Raw genomic sequence first — 20,846 nt, 5'->3', positions numbered from 1 at the left:
GGAAAGAAGATATGTTTATATAGAGACTTGTACACAAACGTCCTTAGAAGCTTCCTTTGTAAAGAGCTAAAAAAGGCCGGGCGCAGTGGCTCAAGCCTGTAATCCTAGCACTTTGGGAGGCCGAGACAGGTGGATCATGAGGTCAGGAGATCGAGACCATCCTGGCTAACATGGTGAAACACCGTCTCTACTAAAAAATACAAAAAACTAGCCAGGCGAGGTGGCGGGTGCCTGTAGTCCCAGTTACTTGGGAGGCTGAGGCAGGAGAATGGCATGAACCCGGGAGGCAGAGCTTGCAGTGAGCTGAGATCCGGCCACTGCACTCCAGCCTGGGCAACAGAGCGAGACTCCGTCTCAAAAAAAAAAAAAAAAAAAAAAAAGAGCTAAAAAGTAGAACAACCCAAGTGTCCATCAACATGTGATAGTTAAACAAATTGTGATACATCCATATAACACAATACTATTTAACAATAAAAAAGGAACAGGCAGCCAGGTGTGGTGGCTCGCGCTTGTAATCCTAGCACTTCGGGAGGCCAAGGTGGGTGGATCATTTGAGGTCAGGAGTTCGAGACCAGCCTGGCCAACATAGTGAAACCCCGCCATACTAAAAATACAAAAATCAGCCAGGCGTGGTGGCAGATGCCTGTAATCTCAGCTACTTGGGAGGCTGAGGCAGGAGAATTTGCTTGAACTCGGAAGGCGGAGGTTGCCGTGAACCCAGATTGTACCACTGCACTCCAGCCTGGGTGACAGAGCGAGACTGTCTCAACAAAAAAAAAAGGAATACCAGGCGCCGTGGCTCATGCCTGTAATCCTAGCACTTTGGGAGGCCAAGGCAGGCAAATCACAAGGTCAGGAGTTCAAGACCAGTCTGGCTAACATGGTGAAACTTCTTCTCTACTAAAAATACAAAAAATTAGCTGGGCATAGTGGCAGGTGTCCCTAATCCCAGCTACTTGGGAGGCTGAGGCGGGAGAATCACTTGAACCCGGGAGGCGGAGGTTGCAGTGAGCCAAGATCGTGCCACTACACTCTAGCCTGGGCGACTCCATCTAAAAAAAAAAGGAACAGGCACAGTGGCTCATACTTGTGATTCCAGCATAGCATTCTGGGAGGTTGAGGCAGGAGGATTGCTTGAGCCCAGGAGTTCAAGGCTGCAGTGAACAGTCTTAACTGTGCTTTCTGCCACTTGCAACTGAGAGTCCTGGGTAGTACAGTCCAGATCTCCGAGGGGTTGAGATGGAGGCTAGAATGGAAGTTGTGTGGGGGTGCAAGGAATCAGAGGCTTTACATATCTTAAAGGTAGAAGTGACTGGGCATAGTAGCTCACGCCTGTAATCCCAGCAATTTGGGAGGCGGAGGCAGGTGGATCACAAGGTCAGGAGTTCAAGAGCAGCCTAACCAATATGGAGAAACCGCGTCTCTACTAAAAATACAAAAATTAGCTGGGCATAGTGGCTCACCCCTATAATCCCAGCTATTCAGTAGGCCAAGGCAGGAGAATCGCTTGAGCTCAGGAGACAGAGGTTGCAGTCAGCCGAGATCGTGCCACCTGCACTCCAGCCTGGGGGACAGAGCGAGACTCTGTCTCAAAAAAAAAAAAAAAAAAAAAAAAAAAAAAAAGGTAGAAGTGGCAGGAAAGGATAGCAGATCCTCCAGACAATAGGGAAAAGGGCACTCGCTCGGCCTCCCAGCTGTGGGCAATGTGCTGCTCATATGGATGCACCAGTGTTGTTGGCCTATGAAGGATGTGGATACCTGCTTGGTTGCCACATGCTATCATGAAAAGAGGTTTGGATGGGGACGCTGGCAATGTAGTCCTACCTCTGCCACTGGTTGCTATGTGACCTTGGGTAAGTTGCAGTCTCTCTGGCCTTGAGGGACTCAATAGTCACAGGAAGGGGTTGACAAATGGCTTCACACACATTGTCGCTGGAATGTATCCATCCTCCCAAGAAGCAGATTCTGCATGTGGCTGTGGATGGAAACATGGACCGGCTAAGCTAGTAGAACAATTATGAATATATCTGGGAATGTGGCTATATTGCAGGAAATGATTACAAGATTGTGGGGTGTGTCCTTGTCTATCTCATCCTCTCATCCCACACAGTCAATGGGCCCTATCACGTCAAAATGTATCACATTTTATCAACAGCTACTATGAAATGTTGCTACTGTCCCATGGACTGAAATTGAATAATTTTCCTATCCTCACATTTCCCATACAGTGACTAAAAGCTCAGGACCTGGAGGCCAGGCACGGTGGCTCACGCCTATAATCCCAGCACTTTGGGAGGCTGAGGTGGGTGTACCACTTGAGGCCAGGAGTTCAAGATCAGTCTTCTTGTGAGCTGAGATCATGCCACAGCACTTCAGCCTGGGTGACAGAGTGAGACTATGTAAAAAAAAAAAAAAAAAAAACAACAACAACAACAACAACTCAGGGCCTGAGGTCAGACAGACATAGGTTTTTTTTTTGTTGTTGTTGTTTTTTGAGACGGAGTCTCGCTCTGTCGCCCAGGCTGGAGTGCAGTGGCGCAATCTCGGCTCACTGCAAGCTCCGACTCCCGGGTTCACGCCATTCTCTGGCCTCAGCCTCCCGAGTAGCTGGGACTACAGGCGCCCGCCACTGCGCCTGGCTAATTTTTTCTATTTTTAGTAGAGACGGGGTTTCACCATGGTCTCCATCTCCTGACCTTGTGATCTGCCCGCCTCGGCCTCCCAAAGTGCTGGGATTACAGGCGTGAGCCACCGCGCCCGGCCCAGACATAGGTTTTAATCCTAGTGCTGCCAGTACCTGCTATATATCTTTGGCCAAATCCCTTAATCTTGCTGAGCATCAGTTTCTGAACGATGGGAGGTAAACATTGTGTTAGACGACAGGCTAGGTTATGTGGCAATACCAATGCCAAAATCTCAGTGGCTTAACAATAGTTTATTTCCCACTCATTGTGGTAGGGGGCCTCTAAAATGGCTCCCAGAATCACTTGAACCTGGGAGGCAGAGGTTGCAGTGAGCCAAGATTGCGCCACTGCACTCCAACCTGGGTGATAGAGCAAGACTCAGTCTCAAAATAAAGAAATAGCTGAGTGCAGTGGCTCATGCCTGTAATCCTAGCACTTTGGGAGGCCAAGGCAGGCAGATCACCTAAGGTCAGGAGTTCGAGACCACCCTGACCAACACGGAGAAACCCTGTCTCTACTAAAAATACAAAACCAGCTGGGCGTGGAGGCACATGCCTCTAATCCCAGCTACTCGGGAGGCTGAGGCAGGAGAATCACTTGAACCCTGGAGGCGGAGGTTGTGGTGAGCCGAGATCGCTCCATTGTACTTTAGCCTGGGCAACAAGAGCAAAAACTCTGTCTCTAAATAAATAAATATGGTGGTGGCTCATGCCTGTAATCCCAGGACTTTGGGAGGCTGAGGTGGGCGGATTATGAGGTCAGGAGATCAAGACCATCCTAGCTAATACGGTGAAACCCCGTCTCTACAAAAAAAAAAAAAAAAAAAAAAAAAAAAGATTAGCCAGGCATGGTGGCACCTACCTGTAGTCCCAGCTACTCAGGAAACAGAGCCAGGAGAATCATTTGAACCAGGGAGGTGGAGGTTACAGTGAGCCGAGATCATGCCACTGCACTCCAGCCTGGGCAACAGAGTGAGACTCCATATCCAAAATAAAAAATAAAATAAAATGACTCCCAATAAGCCCTACCTCCTGTCATGCTTTTGGAACATCCTTGCTCTTGATTATCAGCTACACCTAGCAACTCACTTCTAATGGATACACTATGGCAAAAGGGATGGGACATCAATTCCAAGATTAGGTTACAAAAAACCTATGACTTTAGCATTACTTCTCTTCCCTTTCCCATCCCCTTCTCTATCCTCCTCTCCCTGCCCTCTTCCCCGCTCCTCCCCCTTCTGTTTTCTCTCTCTCTGAGAATCCATCTGTCATGTTCTGAGCTCCCTTATGGAGAAGTCCATGTGGCAAGCAACTGGGCAAGGTCCCTGGCCAATAGCCAGCAAGCAACTGAGGTCCTCAGTCAAACAGCCTATGAGTAGCTGAATCATTCCAGCAACCATGTAAATGAACTTGGAAACAGACTATTCCCAGTTGAGCTTTCTGATGAGACCACAGCCCTGGATAATATCCAACTGCTGCCTTGTGTGAGACCTTGGGGCACAGGCACCCAGCTAAGCCATGGAAGAATTCCTGAAACACAGAAATTGTGTCATAATAACTGTTTGTGAAATAAAAAATGTTAAGCCTCTATGTTTGAGGGTAATTTGTTATACACACACACACACACACACACACACACACACATATATTCCAGTGTGGGTTCAGAAGGGTGGCCCATCCTATCCTGGTGCCCTGACACTTAAAGCTCTCACCCAAAAGTGAAACATGCCCCTTCTACTTGTGTTTCAGTGGTCAAATAAAGTCACATAGTGATAACAACATTCTAAGGGGGTGAGAGGAAAATAAATGGAATATTTGTGAACAGCCTGGAGGATTCTACAATAGCACCTGCCTGGAAGGATTATTGTGGAGACAAGGCCTACAAACTGCTGTAGAGCCAGCTGTGGTAACTCACACCTGTAATCCCAGCACTTGGGGAGGCCAAGGCAGTCAGATCACTTGGGGCCAGGAGTTTGAGACCAGCCTGGCCAAAATGGCAAAACCCTGTCTCTACTAAAAATACAAAAATTGGCTGGGCATGGTGACTCATGCCTATAATCCCAGCACTTTGCGAGGCTGAGGTGGGTAGACTGCCTGAGGTCAGGAGTTTGAGACCAGTCTGGCCAACATGGTGAAACCCCGTCTCTACTAAAAATAAAAATAAAAAAAATTAGCCGGGCATGGTGGTGCATGCCTGCAATCCCAGCTACCTGGGTGGCTGAGGCACGAGATTTTCTTGAACCCAGGAGGTAGAGGTTGTAGTGAGTCAAGATCGTGCTACTGCACTCCAGCTGAGGCAACGAAGTGATACCCTGTCTCAAAAGAAAGAAAGGAGAGAGAGAGAGAGAGAGAGAGAGAGAGAGAGAGAGAGAGAGAGAGAGAGAGAGAGAGAAGGACGGAAGGAAGGAAGGAAGGGAGGGAGGGAGGGAGGGAAGGAAGGGAGAAAGAGAGAGAAATGGAGAATGTAGAAGGTGTTTACGACAGTGCCTGACACTGTTCCTGCCCCTCCCCAAGTGCTATCTACTATTCCTTTTTTACAAGTCATCACTTGAAAAAATTTGCAGACATTACTGAATCCGAAAATGCTTTGCATTTAAAAATCTGGACAGGCCGGGCGCGGTGGCTCAAGCCTGTAATCCCAGCACTTTGGGAGGCCGAGGCGGGCGGATCACAAGGTCAGGAGATCGAGACCACAGTGAAACCCCGTCTCTACTAAAAATACAAAAAATTAGCCGGGCGCGGTGGCGGGCGCCTGTAGTCGCAGCTACTCAGGAGGCTGAGGCAGGAGAATGGCGTGAACCCAGGAGGCGGAGCTTGCAGTGAGCCGAGATCGCGCCACTGCACTCCAGCCTGGGCAACAGCGTGAGACTCCGTCTCAAAAAAAAAAAAAAAAAAAAAAAAAAAAAAAAAAAATCTGGACAAATCTGGGATTGCTATAGACAAGCATTTCTCAAGTGAGACACACCAGGATCCTCCTCATTCACTATTTTCTAGCTGCACTGGCGTTTTTTTTCTTTTCCTGAAACACACCAAGCTTGTTTGGATTTTAAGACCTTCGCCCACCATGCATATCCGTCTGTCTCCAACTCTGGCCCCACATCTCTCTTAACTGGCTCTTTCTCATCCTTGAGGGCTCAGAGAAGATTTCCTGACCTTCCTATACGCCCATCACCATGCTTTATTTTCTTCATAACACATATTACTATCCAAATTATGTATTTGCTTGCTTATTATTTTACTCTCCAAACCAGAACTTCATGTGACCCGGGACTTTCTGTCTTGTTCACAGACACATTCCCAGCATCTGGCAAAGCCTTGACACATACTTGATACAAAGTAAATGTGTGTTCAAAGAATAAAAGAACAAAAGAGTAAATGTATCATCTCCACCCACCGCTGAGCCATCATTCCTTGTGAGGCGTTCTCAAGTAATTGCCAGATTTTACAAAAGTCTGGCTTTAAAAAAACTACAAGTTGGAGGGCTGGGCCTGGTGGCTTAGGCCTGTAATACCAGCACTTTGGGAGGCCGAGGCAGGTGGATCACGAGATCAGGATATCGAGACTATCCTGGCTAACATGGTGAAACCCCGTCTCTACTAAAAATACAAAAAAAAAAAAATTAGCCAGGTGTGGTGGCAGACTTCTGTAGTCCCAGCTACTCAGGAGGCTGAGGCAGGAGAATGGCATCAGCCCAGGAGGCGGAGCTTGCAGTAGGCCAAGACTGTGCCACTGCACTCCAGCCTGGGCAACAGAGTGAGACTCCGTCAAAAAATAAATAAATAAATACAAGTTAGAGGCCAGGCACAGTGGCTCATCCCTGTAATCCTAGCACTTTGGGAGGCCGAAGTGGGCGGATCACCTGAGCTCAGGAGTTTGAGACCAGCCTGGCCAACATGGTGAAACCCCATCTCTACTAAAAATACAAAAATTAGCCAGGCGTGGTGACACACGCCTGTAATCCCAGCTTACTTGGGAGGTTGAGGCAGGAGAATCACTTGAACCTGAGAGGTAGAGGTTGAGGTGAGCCAAGATCACACCACTGCACTCCAGCCTGGGTGACAGTGAGACTCTGTATAAAAAACAAAAAAACAAAAAAACAAGTTAGAGGCTGGGCACGGTGGCTCACATCTGTAATCCCAACACTTTGGAAGGCCGAGGCGGGTAGGTCACGAGGTCAGGAGATCGAGACCATCCTGATTAACACGGTGAAACCCCATCTCTACTTAAAAAAAAAAAAAAGAAATTAGCCGGGTGTGGTGGCAGTCGCCTTGTAGTTCCAGCTACTCGGGAGGCTGAGGCAGGAGAATGGCATGAACCCGGGAGGCAGAGCATGCAGTGAGCTGAGATCGCACCACTGCACTCCAGCCTGGGTGACAGAGCGAGGCTCCATCTCAAAAAAAACAAAAACAAACAAACAAAAAAAACCAAGTTAGAATATATTCAGGTTTATCCCTATAATCACATCTCTTTCAGTCATTTGTTTTTGAGAGGAAAGAGAAAGGTGGAATTACTTTTAGCTGTTTTGAAATGAGTGTTGTTTGTATGCTGGCTCATCTGGAGCCCACAGTCCAGATGCTCTCAGAATTTAGCATCATCAGAATTACCTGCAGGCTTGTTAAACTCAGATTGCTGGGAATCAGGGAATCATTTATTTATTTATTCATTTTTTTGAGACAGTATCTCACTCTCTTGCCCAGACTGGAGTGCAGTGGCACGAGCTCAGCTCACTGCAACTTCCACCTCCCTGGCTCAAGCGAGTCTCCTGCCTCAGATTCCCAAGTACCTGGGATGACAGGTGTGTGCCACCACCGCCCGGCTAATTTTTGTATCTTTAGTAGAGATGGGGTTTCGCCATGTTGGCTAGGCTGGTCTTGAACCCCTGACCTCAAACAATCCACCCGCCTCAGCCTCCCAAAGTGCTGGGTTTATAGGCATGAGCCTCCGTGCCCAGTTTCAGAGCTCTTGATATAGGAAGTCTACAGTGGGGTCCAAGAACGTGCATTTCCAAGGAAATCCCAAATGACACTGATGCTGCTGACTGGTGGAATCACACTTCGAGAGCAGCTGCCACAACCTAAATAGGCAATAATAAATAAATAAATAAATAATCAAAGTATCATTAGTAGCTGTGACTACTTTGAATCATTGTAGTTCTTTTTTTTTGAGACAGAGTCTCGCTCTGTCACCCAGGCTGGAGTGCAGTGGCCGGATCTCAGTTCACTGCAAGCTCCGCCTCCCGGGTTCACGCCATTCTCCTGCCTCAGCCTCCCGAGCAGCTGGGACTACAGGCGCCCGCCACCTCGCCCAGCTAGTTTTTTGTATTTTTTAGTAGAGATGGGGTTTCACCGTGTTAGCCAGGATGGTCTTGATCTCCTGACCTTGTGATCCGCCCGTCTCGGCCTCCCAAAGTGCTGGGATTACAGGCTTGAGCCACCGCGCCCGGCCGAATCATTGTAGTTCTTTATTTATCTTCAACATTTTTGGCTTTCACCAAAATCCACGTATATCCAATGGAAATTTGTCCCATAAGTCAAAATGTCTGTCTTGTGTGTTGCAAGTGATCAAAGATTAAGGACCAATTGCTTCCATAGAACATTCAGGAAAGGCCGGGCGCGGTGGCTCAAGCCTGTAATCCCAGCACTTTGGGAGGCCGAGACGGGCGGATCACGAGGTCAGGAGATCGAGACCATCCTGGCTAATATGGTGAAACCCCGTCTCTACTAAAAATACAAAAAACTAGCCGGGCGAGGTGGTGGGCGCCTGTAGTCCCAGCTACTCGGGAGGCTGAGGCAGGAGAATGGCGTAAACCCGGGAGGCAGAGCTTGCAGTGAGCTGAGATCCGGCCACTGCACTCCAGCCTGGGCGACAAAGCGAGACTCCGTCTCAAAAAAAAAAAAAAAGAACATTCAGGAACATTTCCATCTTAGAGTACAAGTGCTATAGTTATTCATCTAAACATGTCTCAAGTTCACCAATTTATCCTGGTGAATTTATCTACACTTTCAAGAGAACTATTATTATTATTATTTATTTTAAAGAAACAGGGTCTTACTCTGTCACCCAGGCTGGGGTGCAGTGGCAAGATCATAGCTCAGTGCAGCCTCAAATTCCTGGGCTCAACTGGTCCTCCCACTTCAGCCTCCAGAGTAGCTGAGACAACAGTTATGCACCACCACAACCAGCTAGTTTTTTTAAATTTTTTTTGTAAAGACAAAGTCACGCTCTGTTGTCTAGGCTGGTCTCAAACTCCTGGCAAGAGTATAATTATTAGCATTCAAGGTATAACTATTTAAGGTATAATTATTACTGTTATATTTCATGTTGACTACTGCAATAGCTTCCTGTCTCCCAGGTTATCCACATGAAGCCAGATGAATCTTTTTAAAATGCAGTTTTTGTTGTTGTGGTGGTTGTTTTGTTTTTTGAAGTTGAGTGTCTTTTTGTTGCCCAGTCTGGAGTGCAATGGCCTGATCTCAGCTCACTGCAACCTCCGCCTCCCAGGTTCAAGTGATTCTCCTGCCTCAGCCTCCCGAATAGCTGGGATTACAGGCACACGCCACCATGCCCGGCTAATTTTTGTATTTTTAGTAGAGACAGGGTTACATCTTACTGGCCAAGTTGCTCTCGAATTCCTAACCTCGTGATCCAACCACCTCAGTCTCTCAAAGTGCTGGGATTACAGGTGTGAGCCACCACATCTGGCCTTAAAATGCAAATTTGATCCTGCTACCTGCTTGCATAAAACTCTCCAGTCCTCCCAATCTTCTCAGGAAAAAGTCCAGTACCTTTAACACAGCTTACATAACCCGGCCCCTGTCCACCTTACAAACCACTCCCCTCCAACCACAAAGACATTCTTTCAGTTCTTCATTCTCAACTAGGATGCTCCTTTCACATGCAGGGTCTTAGCACCATACTGTCCTCTCACTCAGAAATATTTCTTGCCCCTTATCTTATTAACTCAGCTACTTGGGAGGCTGAGGCAGGAGAATGGCATGAACCCAGGAGGCGGAGCTTGCAGTGAGCCGAGATCACGCCACTGCACTACAGCCTAGGCGACAGAGAGAGACTCCGTCTCAAACAAACAAACAAAAAAACTCTTCCTCTTTCTTCGGAGCTCAGTTTATGCCATTTCCTCAAGAAAGCCTTCCCTGTTTCTCCCAGGCCAGGTCAATATCCTCTGTGACATGATTTTATAGAACCATGTTCCATTCCTTCGGAGCACTAACTCCTTTTCTCTAGGGTCTTCATGTGTTATCTGCAGGAGAGAAGGACCGAAACTGTTTTGTTTTGTTTGGTTTTGTTTTGTTTGAGACAGATTCTTGCTCTGCCGCCCAGGCTGGAGTGCAGAGGCACCATCTCGGCTCGCTGCAACCTCCACTTCCCAGGTTCAAGTGATTCTCCCATCTCAGCCTCCCAAGTAGTTGGGAATACAGGCTACCAAGCCCAGCTATTTTTTGTAGTATTTTTAGTAGAGATGGTGTTTCACCATGTTGGCCAGGCTGGTGTTCAACTCCTGACCTCAAGTTATCCACTTGCTTCAGTCTCCCAAAGTGCTGGATTACAAGCACGAGCCACCGCGCCAGGCCCCAAGACTGTTTTTACTACCAGTGTATTTCTAGTGCCTGGTACAACACTTTGTAAGTGTCAGTAAACAAATGTTGGATAAAATTTTTAAATGAATGTTTGTTTCCTCAGTCCCTACTATGCAGCAAATCTTACACTGGGCCCTAAAGGGGAATCAAGGTTAGTAAGAGAGATCCTTGACCTTAAGGAACTCCATGCCAGTTAGAAGCAATGGATCTGTAAATCAAAAGTACCTGAGACCAGTCTCAATCGAGAAAGTTTATATTGCCAAGGTGAAGGATGCGATGATGACACGGCCTCAGGAGCTCCTCAGGACATGTGCCCAAGGTGGTCAGGTACAGTTTGGTTTTATACATTTTAGGTAGACATGAGTCATCAATCAATACATGTAAGATGTACATTGGTTAGGTCCGGAAAGACGGGCCAACTCGGGGCAGTTGGGGGGCTTCCACCTTATAGGTAGACTTAAAGATTTTTTCTTTTTTTTTTTTTTTTTTTTTTTTTGAGACGGAGTCTCGCTCTGTCGCCCAGGCTGGAGTGCAGTGGCACGATCTCGGCTCACTGCAAGCTCCGCCCCCCGGGTTCACGCCATTCTCCTGCCTCAGCCTCCCAAGTAGCTGGGACTACAGGCGCCCACAACCGCGCCCGGCTAATTTTTTGTATTTTTAGTAGAGACGGGGTTTCACCGTGGTCTCGATCTCCTGACCTTGTGATCCGCCCGCCTCGGCCTCCCAAAGTGCTGGGATTACAGGCGTGAGCCACCGCGCCCGGCCTAAGATTTTTTCATTGGTAATTGGTTGAAAGAGTTATTATCTAAGGACCTGGAAGTAAATAGAAAGGAATAGCTGGTTACGATTATACGGGGTTGTGGAGACCAAGGTTTTATCATGCAGATGAGGCTTCCAGGTAGCAGGATTCAGATAGAATAGATTGTAAATATTTCTTATCGGTCTTGAGTCTATCAGTCTTAAGGTCTCTGTGTTGATGTTTGTGAGGCATGTCTGACTACCACTTCCCATCATGGCCTGAACTAGTTTTTCAGTATAAACTGGAATGTCCTTGGCTTAGGATAGGGTCCACCAGTCAGTTGGGGGCTTAGACTTTTATTTTTGGTTTACAGTTATGACATGGACTATAGAGACACATTTCTACAACACAGTAGAAGTGCAACATGAGAAGAACAAAGTGCTTTAGGGGACAAGTGGAGGAGGGAGACATCAATCCCAGATGGGGAAAATCAATTCACTTTCTTTTTGTGTGTGGTGTTACTTTTTTACTTCAACGTACATCTTGAACGAATAACTATAGTTCTCCCTATGTGCTATGCGCTGTCCTGAGTGTTTTATGTAGTTAAGGACATTGAGATTTTACAGATGGGGAAAACAATGCTCACCACGGTCAAGTGACTTGCTCAAAGTCACACAGCTACTAAGTGGTAGAAAAGGCAGTTAAACCTAAGCTGCTTGGCTCCAGAGTCTAATATCACGCGGAAAATCTCATGGGAGACGTAGCAACTAAGTCGTGCTTCATTGAAGTATCTGTCCAGGTGGAAAGCCGCAGGGCCTCTCTAGCAAAATCCAGAACCAGAAAATACTTGCTTAATTATGGGTTTCGTTCCTTCCTTTGCCCACTATCCCCATTTAACGTGCGGAGGGATTTCACAAGTGCACTGAAAGAAGACGCCGGAGACTATGGAACTCTAACTTCCGGCTACAGCGAGTAAGGCTGTTTCCATGGAAACAGTAACGGGTTGGCAGCTAGGTAGATTCTCGCGGTGCTTGAACCAGCGGAAGTGACGTCGCCGCTCGCGAGGCCCTCAGGTGGCTTGCCGCGGCCCCTCCTCCCAGAGCGGCAGCCTTTTCCCGCGCGTGGTGCCTTCGGCGCTCGGGCCGCCCGGGGGAAAACATGGCGTCTGCCCTGGAGCAGTTCGTGAACAGTGTCCGGCAGCTCTCCGCTCAAGGTGAGGCCCTAGGTCGCCGGGCTGGGCATGGGCGGGTACCGGGGACGGGCCTGCATCCCCAGGCGACGGGCCTGCATCCCCAGGCGCCAGCACGGATGGCTGGGACGGCCCTTTTAGTCCTGAGCCTATTCTCTGGGGCCGGGGTATGGGTTGCGGCGTTTAGATAAGGGCAGGATCGAGCGCGGCCAAGTGTAGGCAGCCCTCTCGTGCTCCGTTGTCCTCGCCGGCCGGCCTCCCCTCCCTCGGGCCGCCGGGAGCCCCCTCCCCCCGGCCTGGGCCCCTTCAACCGGGTGCTTTGCTTGACAGTTTGGGGGCGTGACTTCCGCCAGGCGACATCTCGGGCGACTATTGGTCCCTTCTGTCTCTCTTGCCTTCGGTGATTGGCGCACCGCCATGTCAGCTTCGCCGCCGCTCCGCCGCCTGCTGACTAGGCCGCCGGGAGCGGGCGGGAGGCGAGTCGGTTCTGGGTGCCTTGTCCCTGCGGCTCGCCTCGGCCAGCTCCGCTGCCAGGCGGCGCACGCTCGGGAACCCGTGCGCCTATTTTGGTCCTACAGAATGCTGCGGAAGCTCTCGCTCGTAGCTCTCCATTTCTTTTTCTTTCTTTCTTTCTTTTTTGAGACAGAGTCTCCCTCTGTCGCCGAGGCTGGAGTGCAGTGACGCGATCTCGGCTCACTGCAACCTCAGCCTCCCGGGTTCAAGCGATTCTCCTGTCTCAGTCTCCCAAGTAGTTGAGATTACAGGCGCCCACCAGCTCACACAGCTTTTTTTTTTTTTTTTTTTTTTTGAGACGGAGTCTCACTCTGTCTCCCAGGCTGGAGTGCAGTGGCACGATCTCGGCTCACCTCAACCTCCGCCTCCCGAGTTCGAGCGATTCTCCTGTCTCAGCCTCCCGAGTAGCTGAGATTACAGGCGCCTGCCAGCTCACACGGCTTTTTTTTTTTTTTTTTTTTTTTTTTTTAAGACGGAGTCTCACTGTCTCCCAGTCTCCCAGGCTGGAGCGCAGTGGTGCGATCTCAGCTCACCTCAATCTCCGCCTCCTGGGTTCAAGCGATTGTCCTGCCTCAGCCTCCCGAGTAGCTGGGATTACAGGCGCCTGCCACCACGCCCGGCTAATTTTTGTATTTTTAGTAGAGACAGGGTTTCACCATGTTGGCCTGGCTGGTCTCCAACTCCTGACCTCAGGTGATCCACTGGCCTCGGCCTTCCAAAGTGCTGGGATTACAGGCGTGAGCCACCGCGGCCAGCCCACGCGGCTTTTTTTTTTTTTTGTATTTTTTTGTAGAGATGGTTACCCCCAGCTCTCCCGCCCCGAGACGGAGTCTTGCTCTGTAGCCCGGGCTGGAGTGCAGTGGCGCGATCTCGGCTCACTGCAAGGTCTGCCTCCCGGGTTCACGCCATTCTCCTGCCTCAGCCTCCCGAGTAACTGGGACTACAGGTGCCCGACACCACGCCCGGCTAATTTTTTTTTTTTTTTTAAGTAAAGACGGGGTTTCACTGTGTTAGCCAGGATGGTCTTGATCTCCTGACCTCGTGATCCGCCCGCCTCGGCCTCCCAAAGTGCTGGGATTACAGGCTTGAGCCGCCGCGCCCAGCCGAGATGGGGTTTTTACCACGTTGGCCAGACTGGTTTCAAACTCCTTACCTCAAGCGATTCGCCCACTTCGGCCTCCCAAAGTGCTAGGATTACAGGTGTGAGCCACTGCGCCCAGCCAGGACTCCATTTTTAGGGGTAGAATTGTGATGATTTTGTTCTCACTTTCCACGTTGTTTGGTTCATTCATTGCATATGAATGTACCAAATTCTGAACCCGAAATTAGAATAATTAGATGCTGGCTGTGAAGGCCCCTTTAACTATCCGTGCTTCAGTTTCTTCGTCTGCAAAATAGGTCCCTAGTTTATATAGAGTTGTGAAGATTCAATGAGAGAAGCCATGTAAAAGCACTTGGAACAGTGACTGTCATAAGGGGTGCAATAAAAGCAGCTGCAAATTATTGTTACCGTCATTAATTGTAAAGTTCTAGGAGCTGCATGACCTTGGACAAGTCACGTTTAATCTCTGAGTCTTTTGTATCTCCATTGTAAAAATGGAGGGGTGCTTTTACCTCACTGGTGTAAGACAAATGATCTGATATGGAGCTGCACTTAATAAGAGTTCGTTCTCTTTTTCCTTTTTATTAATAGAAATTAGGTTCACAGGGAAGGCACAGGCTTGCTTTTTCCATGAATAAAGGAACCACTGGTTTAATTTATGCTACAAATACCTAGTGTTCTCCTTCCTGGGGTGTAGTGTAGTTAGAAACTTCAGGTTGAAATCCTGTCTCAGTCACTTCTTGTGTGAGCCACTTAATTTCCCTGGGCCAATTTTCTTAATTATAAAACAGAACTAGGGCTGTTGTGGGCATCAGGTTATAGGATGCTATAGGAACAGTTTGCTAGACAGAGATAAAGATGGTAACTTTCATTGCTGTTGGCTGCTGTGCCTCACACTCACTGCATAGGAAATCTTTGAGTTTCAGGCCAGGCGGGTGTGGTGGCTCACTTATGTAATTCCAGCACTTTGGGAGACCAAGCTCACTCATGTATTTCCAGCACTTTGGGAGACCAAGGCGGGCAGATCACCTGAGGTCAGGAGTTGGAGACCAGCCAGGCCAACATGGTGAAACCCCATCTCTACTAAAAATACAAAAAATTAGCCGGGCGTGGTGGCAGGAGCCTGTAGTCCCAGCTATTTGGCAGTCTGAGGCAGGAGAATGGTGTGAACCTGGGAGGCTGAGCTTGCAGTGAGCCAAGATTGTGCCACTACACTCCAGCCTGGGAGACAGAGCGAGACTCTGTCTCAAAATAAATAAATAAATAAAAGAATTTTATTGCCCACATCTCTGGTTGGACTGATTTCAGATGCACTCTGTGACACTTAAGCTTTTTTTTGACTCTGCCCTTGGCCCTGCACTAATTAATTATCTAATGATTCTATAGTGACCCAGCTTTTATTTCAGTCTCAACTTGGCACTGATTGTTAACTAGTAGAGAACTAATGGATTGCAATGCTTATTTCTGGGTGCTACAAATTATTGTTAATATATTTAGAGTAATAGGTTAAAAGGCAAATTATTCAACTACAAGAAGTTACTTCATACCTACCAGTGAGATCTGTAATACAATGAAGATGAGTTGGTATTTCCCAGTTAAATCTGTGTGATCTCAAGAGGTGATACCTAATAAGATCACAGCTGTTTTATTTTTGTTTTGTAATGCATGTGTGTAATATGTTTCCTTTGCTTTCAGTAAAACGTATCAAATTGAAAAGTGTTAAATTATCAAAAGTACCTAGCTATAGTCACTTGTATTTTAAACTTTATACTATGTTGTATTCTTTTAGTAAGGAAAAGATTATGCAGTTGCTCTGCAGAAATAGAGAAGTTGGAAACTTGAGGTTAATGCCCATGGTCTTAAATGTATCCCTGCTGTTACCAGAAAGACAGCTAGAGTGTGACCATCCTATCTTCATGAGAGTAATTGTCAAAATTGATGGGTCTACTTTGACGTACCAATTTAGGCCTAATTTTTTTTTCCCCCGAGACAGAGTCTTGCTTTGTTGCCCAGGCTGGAGTGCAGTGGTGCAATCTCAGCTTACTTCAGCCTCCGTCTCCCGGGTTCAAGGATTCTCCCACCTCAGTCTCCCTAGTAGCTGGGATTACAGGTGTGTGCCACCACACCCAGCTAATTTTTGTATTTTTAGTAGAGACGATTTCTCCATGTTGGCCAGCCTGGTCTTGAACTCCTGACCTCGAGATTTGTCCACCTTATCCTCCCAAAGTGCTAGGATTATAGGTGTGAGCCACAGCACCCGGCTGAGGCCTAATTATTAATAGATTCTGTACCTTAGTTGTTAAAGTGTAGCATTGCAGGCTGGGCATGGTGGCTCACGCCTCTAATCCCAGCACTTTGGGAGGCCAAGATGGGAGGATTACTTGGGCCCAGGAGTTAGAGACCAGCCTGGGCAACATAGCGAGACTCCTGTCTCTACAAAAAAACTTAAAAAATAAGATGGACATGGTGACGTACACCTGTAGTTCCAGCTACTCAGGAGGCTAAGGTGGGAGGATTGCTTGAACTCAGGACGTGGAGGCTGCTTTGAGCTGTGATCACACCACTGCACTGCAGCCTGGGCGACAGAACGAGACCCTGTCTCAAAAAACAAAACAAAACAAACATACTATTGCAGTATAGGGGAAAAATAGATCAATTAGGAGATTAATTCAACAAGTAGCTGCTTGATGAGCTGCTAAGCAAGTGTTGTATTCTAGAGCTGGAGAGAGGGACAGTCCCTCCACCTGAGTTTACTGAATTACCTAACCACCGCAGTCCCATGCGAGGCAGAGAGGGCAGATACCCAGCTTAGCCATGAGGAAGGGAGCTGAGATGAGGGTCCAGAGACGCCGCAAGTTGATTGTTGAATGCTGGATGAGGCTCAGTTCATAGCAGAGGATGTGGGGGAGAAGGACAGAAAACAGCCATGTGTAGAAGCATAAAGAGGAGAGAAGATAGAATGTTGATTTTCTGAGCTTGCTGTAATCAGAGAGTAGGTGTGTGAGGGGAAGTAGCAGGAGATAAGGCTGGAAAGATAGCAGGGACCAGTTACTGAAGGACCTTAGTCCAGGCTGAGACGTTTGCACTTCTTAAAGTCATGGAGTAACTTGATTGAATGCACAGTTTAGAACTGACAGTACTTATATGGAGTGTGGGTTGGAGGAGAGAAAGATCACAGTAGGCAGACCATTTAGAAGATTTACGATGTAGGCCGGGCGCGGTGGCTCACGCCTGTAATCCCAGCACTTTGGGAGGCCGAGGTAGGTGGATCACAAGGTCAGGAGTTCAAGACCAGCCTGGCCAAGAAGGTGAAACCCCGTCTCTAGTAAAACTACGAAAAATTAGCCAGGTGCGGTGGCAGGCGCCTATAATCCCAGCTACTCGGGAGGCTGAGGCAGGAGAATCGCTTGAATTCGGAGGCGGAGGTTGCAGTGAGCCGAGATTGCGCCACTACACTCCAGCTTGGGCGACAGAGTGAGACTCCGTCTCAAAAAAGAAAAAAAAATTTATGATGTAATCCAGAGAAAAAATGATGAGGATCTGAATTAGGGCAGAGAGGGGAGAGAGAAAGAAATGGAGCTGAGAGACCTAGGAAGAAAAACTAAATCATTTGGATGCAGAGAGCTGTTAATAATAACATTTGCATTTTGGCTTGGGAGACTGGAAAAGAGAATAGAGAAAAAGGTGAAACATTCAGAGTCAGAGAGAAGTGGGAGGTCCAGGTAATCTCTAACTCGTTTTGAGACCATGGATAGGTTGATTCACCCCTCCAGTCCTTCAGGATCCTCATCTGAAATGAAGGAGATGTAAGAATCCTTTTTGGGCACTTCAGGCTCTGAAGCACAAAGTTGTGGTTAGAGTTCCATTAGTTTAGTTAGTGCTGTAGCTAAAATGCAATAGTGTTGTTTCTGTTTTCCAGGGCAAATGACACAGCTTTGTGAACTGATCAACAAGAGTGGGGAACTCCTTGCGAAGAACTTATCTCATCTGGACACTGTGCTCGGGGCTCTGGATGTACAAGAACACTCCTTGGGCGTCCTTGCTGTTTTGTAAGGGGCATCTTCTTTTATAGTTTTGTGCTTGTTAAAACCGAACATTCTGCACTTTCTGGCTTTATTTTTATTTGTTTATTTATTCAAGACGGAGTCTCAGTCTTAGTGGCGCAATCTTGGCTCACTGCAAGCTCCACCTCCTGGGTTCTCACCATTCTCTTGCCTCAGCCTCCCGAATAGCTCGGATTACAGGCGCCCGCCACCACGCCCGGCTAATTTTTTGTATTTTTAGTAGAGACGGGATTTCACCATGTTAGCCAGGATGGTCTCCATCTCCTGACCTTGTGATCCGCCCGCCTCAGCCTCCCAAAGTGCTGGGATTACAGGTGTGAGCCACCGCACCTGGCCCTGGCTTTATTTTTACTTATTTATTTTTGGTATAGAAAGTAAACTATTGTAAACAACATTGAGCTTTTTTGCAAAACTGAAATTATAGCAGTTACAGTTTAATCATTCTAACTAATCATTGCTTGTTATATTTTGTTCAATTTTATCTTTTTTTTTTTTTTTTTTTTGAGACGGAGCCTTGCTCTGTCACCCAGGCTGGAGTGCATGTGTCCGGGCACAGTGGCTCATGCCTATGATCCCAGCACTTTGGGAGGCCGAGGCGGGTGGATCACCTGAGATCAGGAGTTTGAGACCAGCCTGACCAATAGAGTGAAACCCTGTCTCTACTAAAAATATAAAAATTAGCTGGGCATGGTGGTGGGTGCCTGTAATTCCAGCTACTCAGGAGGCTGAAACAGGAGAATTGCTTGAACCTGGGAGGTGGAGGTTGCAGTGCGCTGAGATCGTGCCACTGCACTCCAGCCTAGGTGACAGAGTGAGACTGTCTCAAAAAAAAAAAAAAAAAAAACCTTTATGTTTATACAAATTCTGAAAATTTGTTTTAAAAAATGGCCATCTGAATTGTGGGGACTATAGTTTGCATTTATCTGAGTACTTTTATTCATGTAATCCATAGGATTGTCCACATTTTCTAAATTAAAAAGAAATTCGGAAGAGTACTGCCACAGGGCACGGCAGAATACATTGAATGAAAATATCGGCTGGGCACAGTTGCTCATGCCTACAATCCCAACACTTTGGGAGGCCAAGATGGGAGGATCATTTGAGGCCAGGAGTTTCAGACCAGCCTAGGCAACATAACAAGGCCCTATCTCTGCAAAGAATAAAAAAGTTAGTTGGGTGTAGTGGTACATGCCTGTACCACTGGGTGTAGTGTACATGCCTAGCTTCTCAAGATGCTGAGGTGGGAGGATCGCTTGAGCCCAGAAGTTCAAGTCTTCAGTAAGCTACAGTTAAGCCATCGCACTCCAGCCTGCATGACAAAGTGAGACCTTGTCTCAAAAAAAGAAAAAGTATGAAAGGTCCAAAGCAACATTGCTTAGAATTCCCTTCAAACAAATTTAAGCTATTTAAGACCAAATTAAATAGACCTTATTTTAATTGGGGTTCTTTGTAACTGTGTACTTGACAGTAATTCTCTTGATGTTATAGTATTATAAATTGGGATATTGTGGTTGTCATGACATTTGAAATGATATAAATAAACTGAGAAGAAATTGACTTAAAGTGAGAGTCTGGCTTCACTTACACTGGGATTCCTGAGACAAAGGTATGTGTCTGGAGCAGAGTTTAGAGAAGAATCTTTGTCAGAATGGAAGGATCTAGAGTTATGCTCTGCAATATGGTGGTGGCCACTAGCCATATGCAGCTATTTAAATTAAAATTAAAGATTCGAGTGCACTTGCCATGTTTCAAGTACCCAGTAGCCACATGTGGTCACATGTCCTTGTCTTAGCACAGATCTATAACATTTCCACCACTGCAGATAGTTCTATTGGACAGTGCTGGTAAGGATTTCTACTGTCTGTATTTTCTTATTTATATAAAAGAGCAGATGCTGGGCACAGTGGCTCACACCTGTAGTCCTAGCACTTTGGGAGTCTCTGTTTGAGACCAGCCTGGGCAACATAGCAAGACCCCATCTCTATGGAAAAAAAGTGGCCAGGTATGGTGGCTTATGCCTGTAATCCCAGGACTTTGGGAGGCTGAGGTGGGCAGATTGCCTGAGCTCAGGAGTTCGAGACTAGCCTGGGAAACATGGCGAAACCCTGTCTTTACAAAAAGTACAAAAATTAGGCAGGCATGGTGGTGTACACCCGTGGTCCTGGCTACTCAGGAGGCTGAGGTGGGAGGATCACTTGAGTCCAGGAGATTGAAGCTGCAGTGAGCTGTGCTCGTGTCACTGCACTTCTGCCTGGGTGACAGAGCAAGACCTTGTCCCCCACCCCCGCCCCCCAAAAAAAAGCCGGGTGTGGTGGCGCATGCCTGTGGTCCCAGCTACCCAGGAGGCTGAAGTGGGAGGATTGCTTGAGGCTGGGAGGTCAAGGCTACAGTGAGCTATGCTTGCACTAGTGCATTTCAGCCTGAGTGACATCAAGACCCTATCTCAAAAAAGAACAGACAGCATGCTTTTTTTTTTTTTTTTTTTTTTTTGAGACGGAGTCTCGCTCTGTCACCCAGGCTGGAGTTTAGTGGCCGGATCTCAGCTCACTGCAAGCTCCGCCTCCTGGGTTTACGCCATTCTCCTGCCTCAGCCTCTCAAGTAGCTGGGACTACAGGCGCCCGCCACCTCGCCCGGCTAGTTTTTTTTTTTTGTATTTTTTAGTAGAGACGGGGTTTCACCGGGTTAGCCAGGATGGTCTCGATCTCCTGACCTCGTGATCCGCCCGTCTCGGCCTCCCAAAGTGCTGGGATTACAGGCTTGAGCCACCACGCCCGGCCAGCATGCGTGTTTTATACACACATAAACTCACATATATGTATGTATCAGGTGAGTAATGGACATGAAAGCATTTTGAAGCTGTAAGGTGCTTTACCATTGTATGTGTTAGGTAAGGTATGGAAAGAACCCTGAGATTCTGGCTGAGGACCCTGGTTTTGAATCTGTATATTCTTCCAATTTTG

The 20,846-nt window shown here is 47.5% G+C and overlaps 2 protein-coding genes across 6 annotated transcripts in view; one reads left to right on the top strand and one right to left on the bottom strand.

Moving 5' to 3' along the window:
• Nucleotides 1-11,801, bottom strand: part of LOC105491071 (5',3'-nucleotidase, mitochondrial) — a 63,502-nt gene extending 51,701 nt beyond the window's left edge. For 2 of the 3 annotated variants that reach the window (XM_071082420.1, XM_071082423.1), the window contains exons 1-2: nucleotides 11,664-11,799; nucleotides 1,825-1,975 (exon numbers count right to left, since the gene is read on the bottom strand). The gene's annotated coding sequence lies outside the window, so the exon portion shown is untranslated. Of the gene's footprint in view, nucleotides 1-1,824; nucleotides 1,976-6,652; nucleotides 6,753-11,663 lie in introns of all 3 variants that reach the window. The other variant, XM_071082421.1, reaches the window with a different exon arrangement.
• Nucleotides 11,802-12,101: 300 nt separating this feature from the next.
• The window catches only part of LOC105491069 (COP9 signalosome subunit 3), a 38,118-nt gene continuing 29,373 nt past the window's right edge, over nucleotides 12,102-20,846 (top strand). The window contains exons 1-2 of one of the 3 annotated variants that reach the window (XM_071082411.1): nucleotides 12,102-12,230; nucleotides 17,741-17,870. In XM_071082411.1, coding sequence (XP_070938512.1) covers nucleotides 12,176-12,230; nucleotides 17,741-17,870 — 185 coding nt within the window. In that variant the 5' untranslated portion in view covers nucleotides 12,102-12,175. Of the gene's footprint in view, nucleotides 12,231-17,734; nucleotides 17,871-20,846 lie in introns of those variants that run through there. The other 2 variants (XM_071082413.1, XM_071082412.1) reach the window with 2 other exon arrangements.

This window comes from Macaca nemestrina, chromosome 17 (genome assembly GCF_043159975.1).
Source record: "Macaca nemestrina isolate mMacNem1 chromosome 17, mMacNem.hap1, whole genome shotgun sequence".
NCBI lineage: Eukaryota > Metazoa > Chordata > Mammalia > Primates > Cercopithecidae > Macaca > Macaca nemestrina.
The sequence above is the reverse complement of the archived record's forward strand: the minus strand, read 5'-3'. Positions and strand labels throughout refer to the sequence as shown.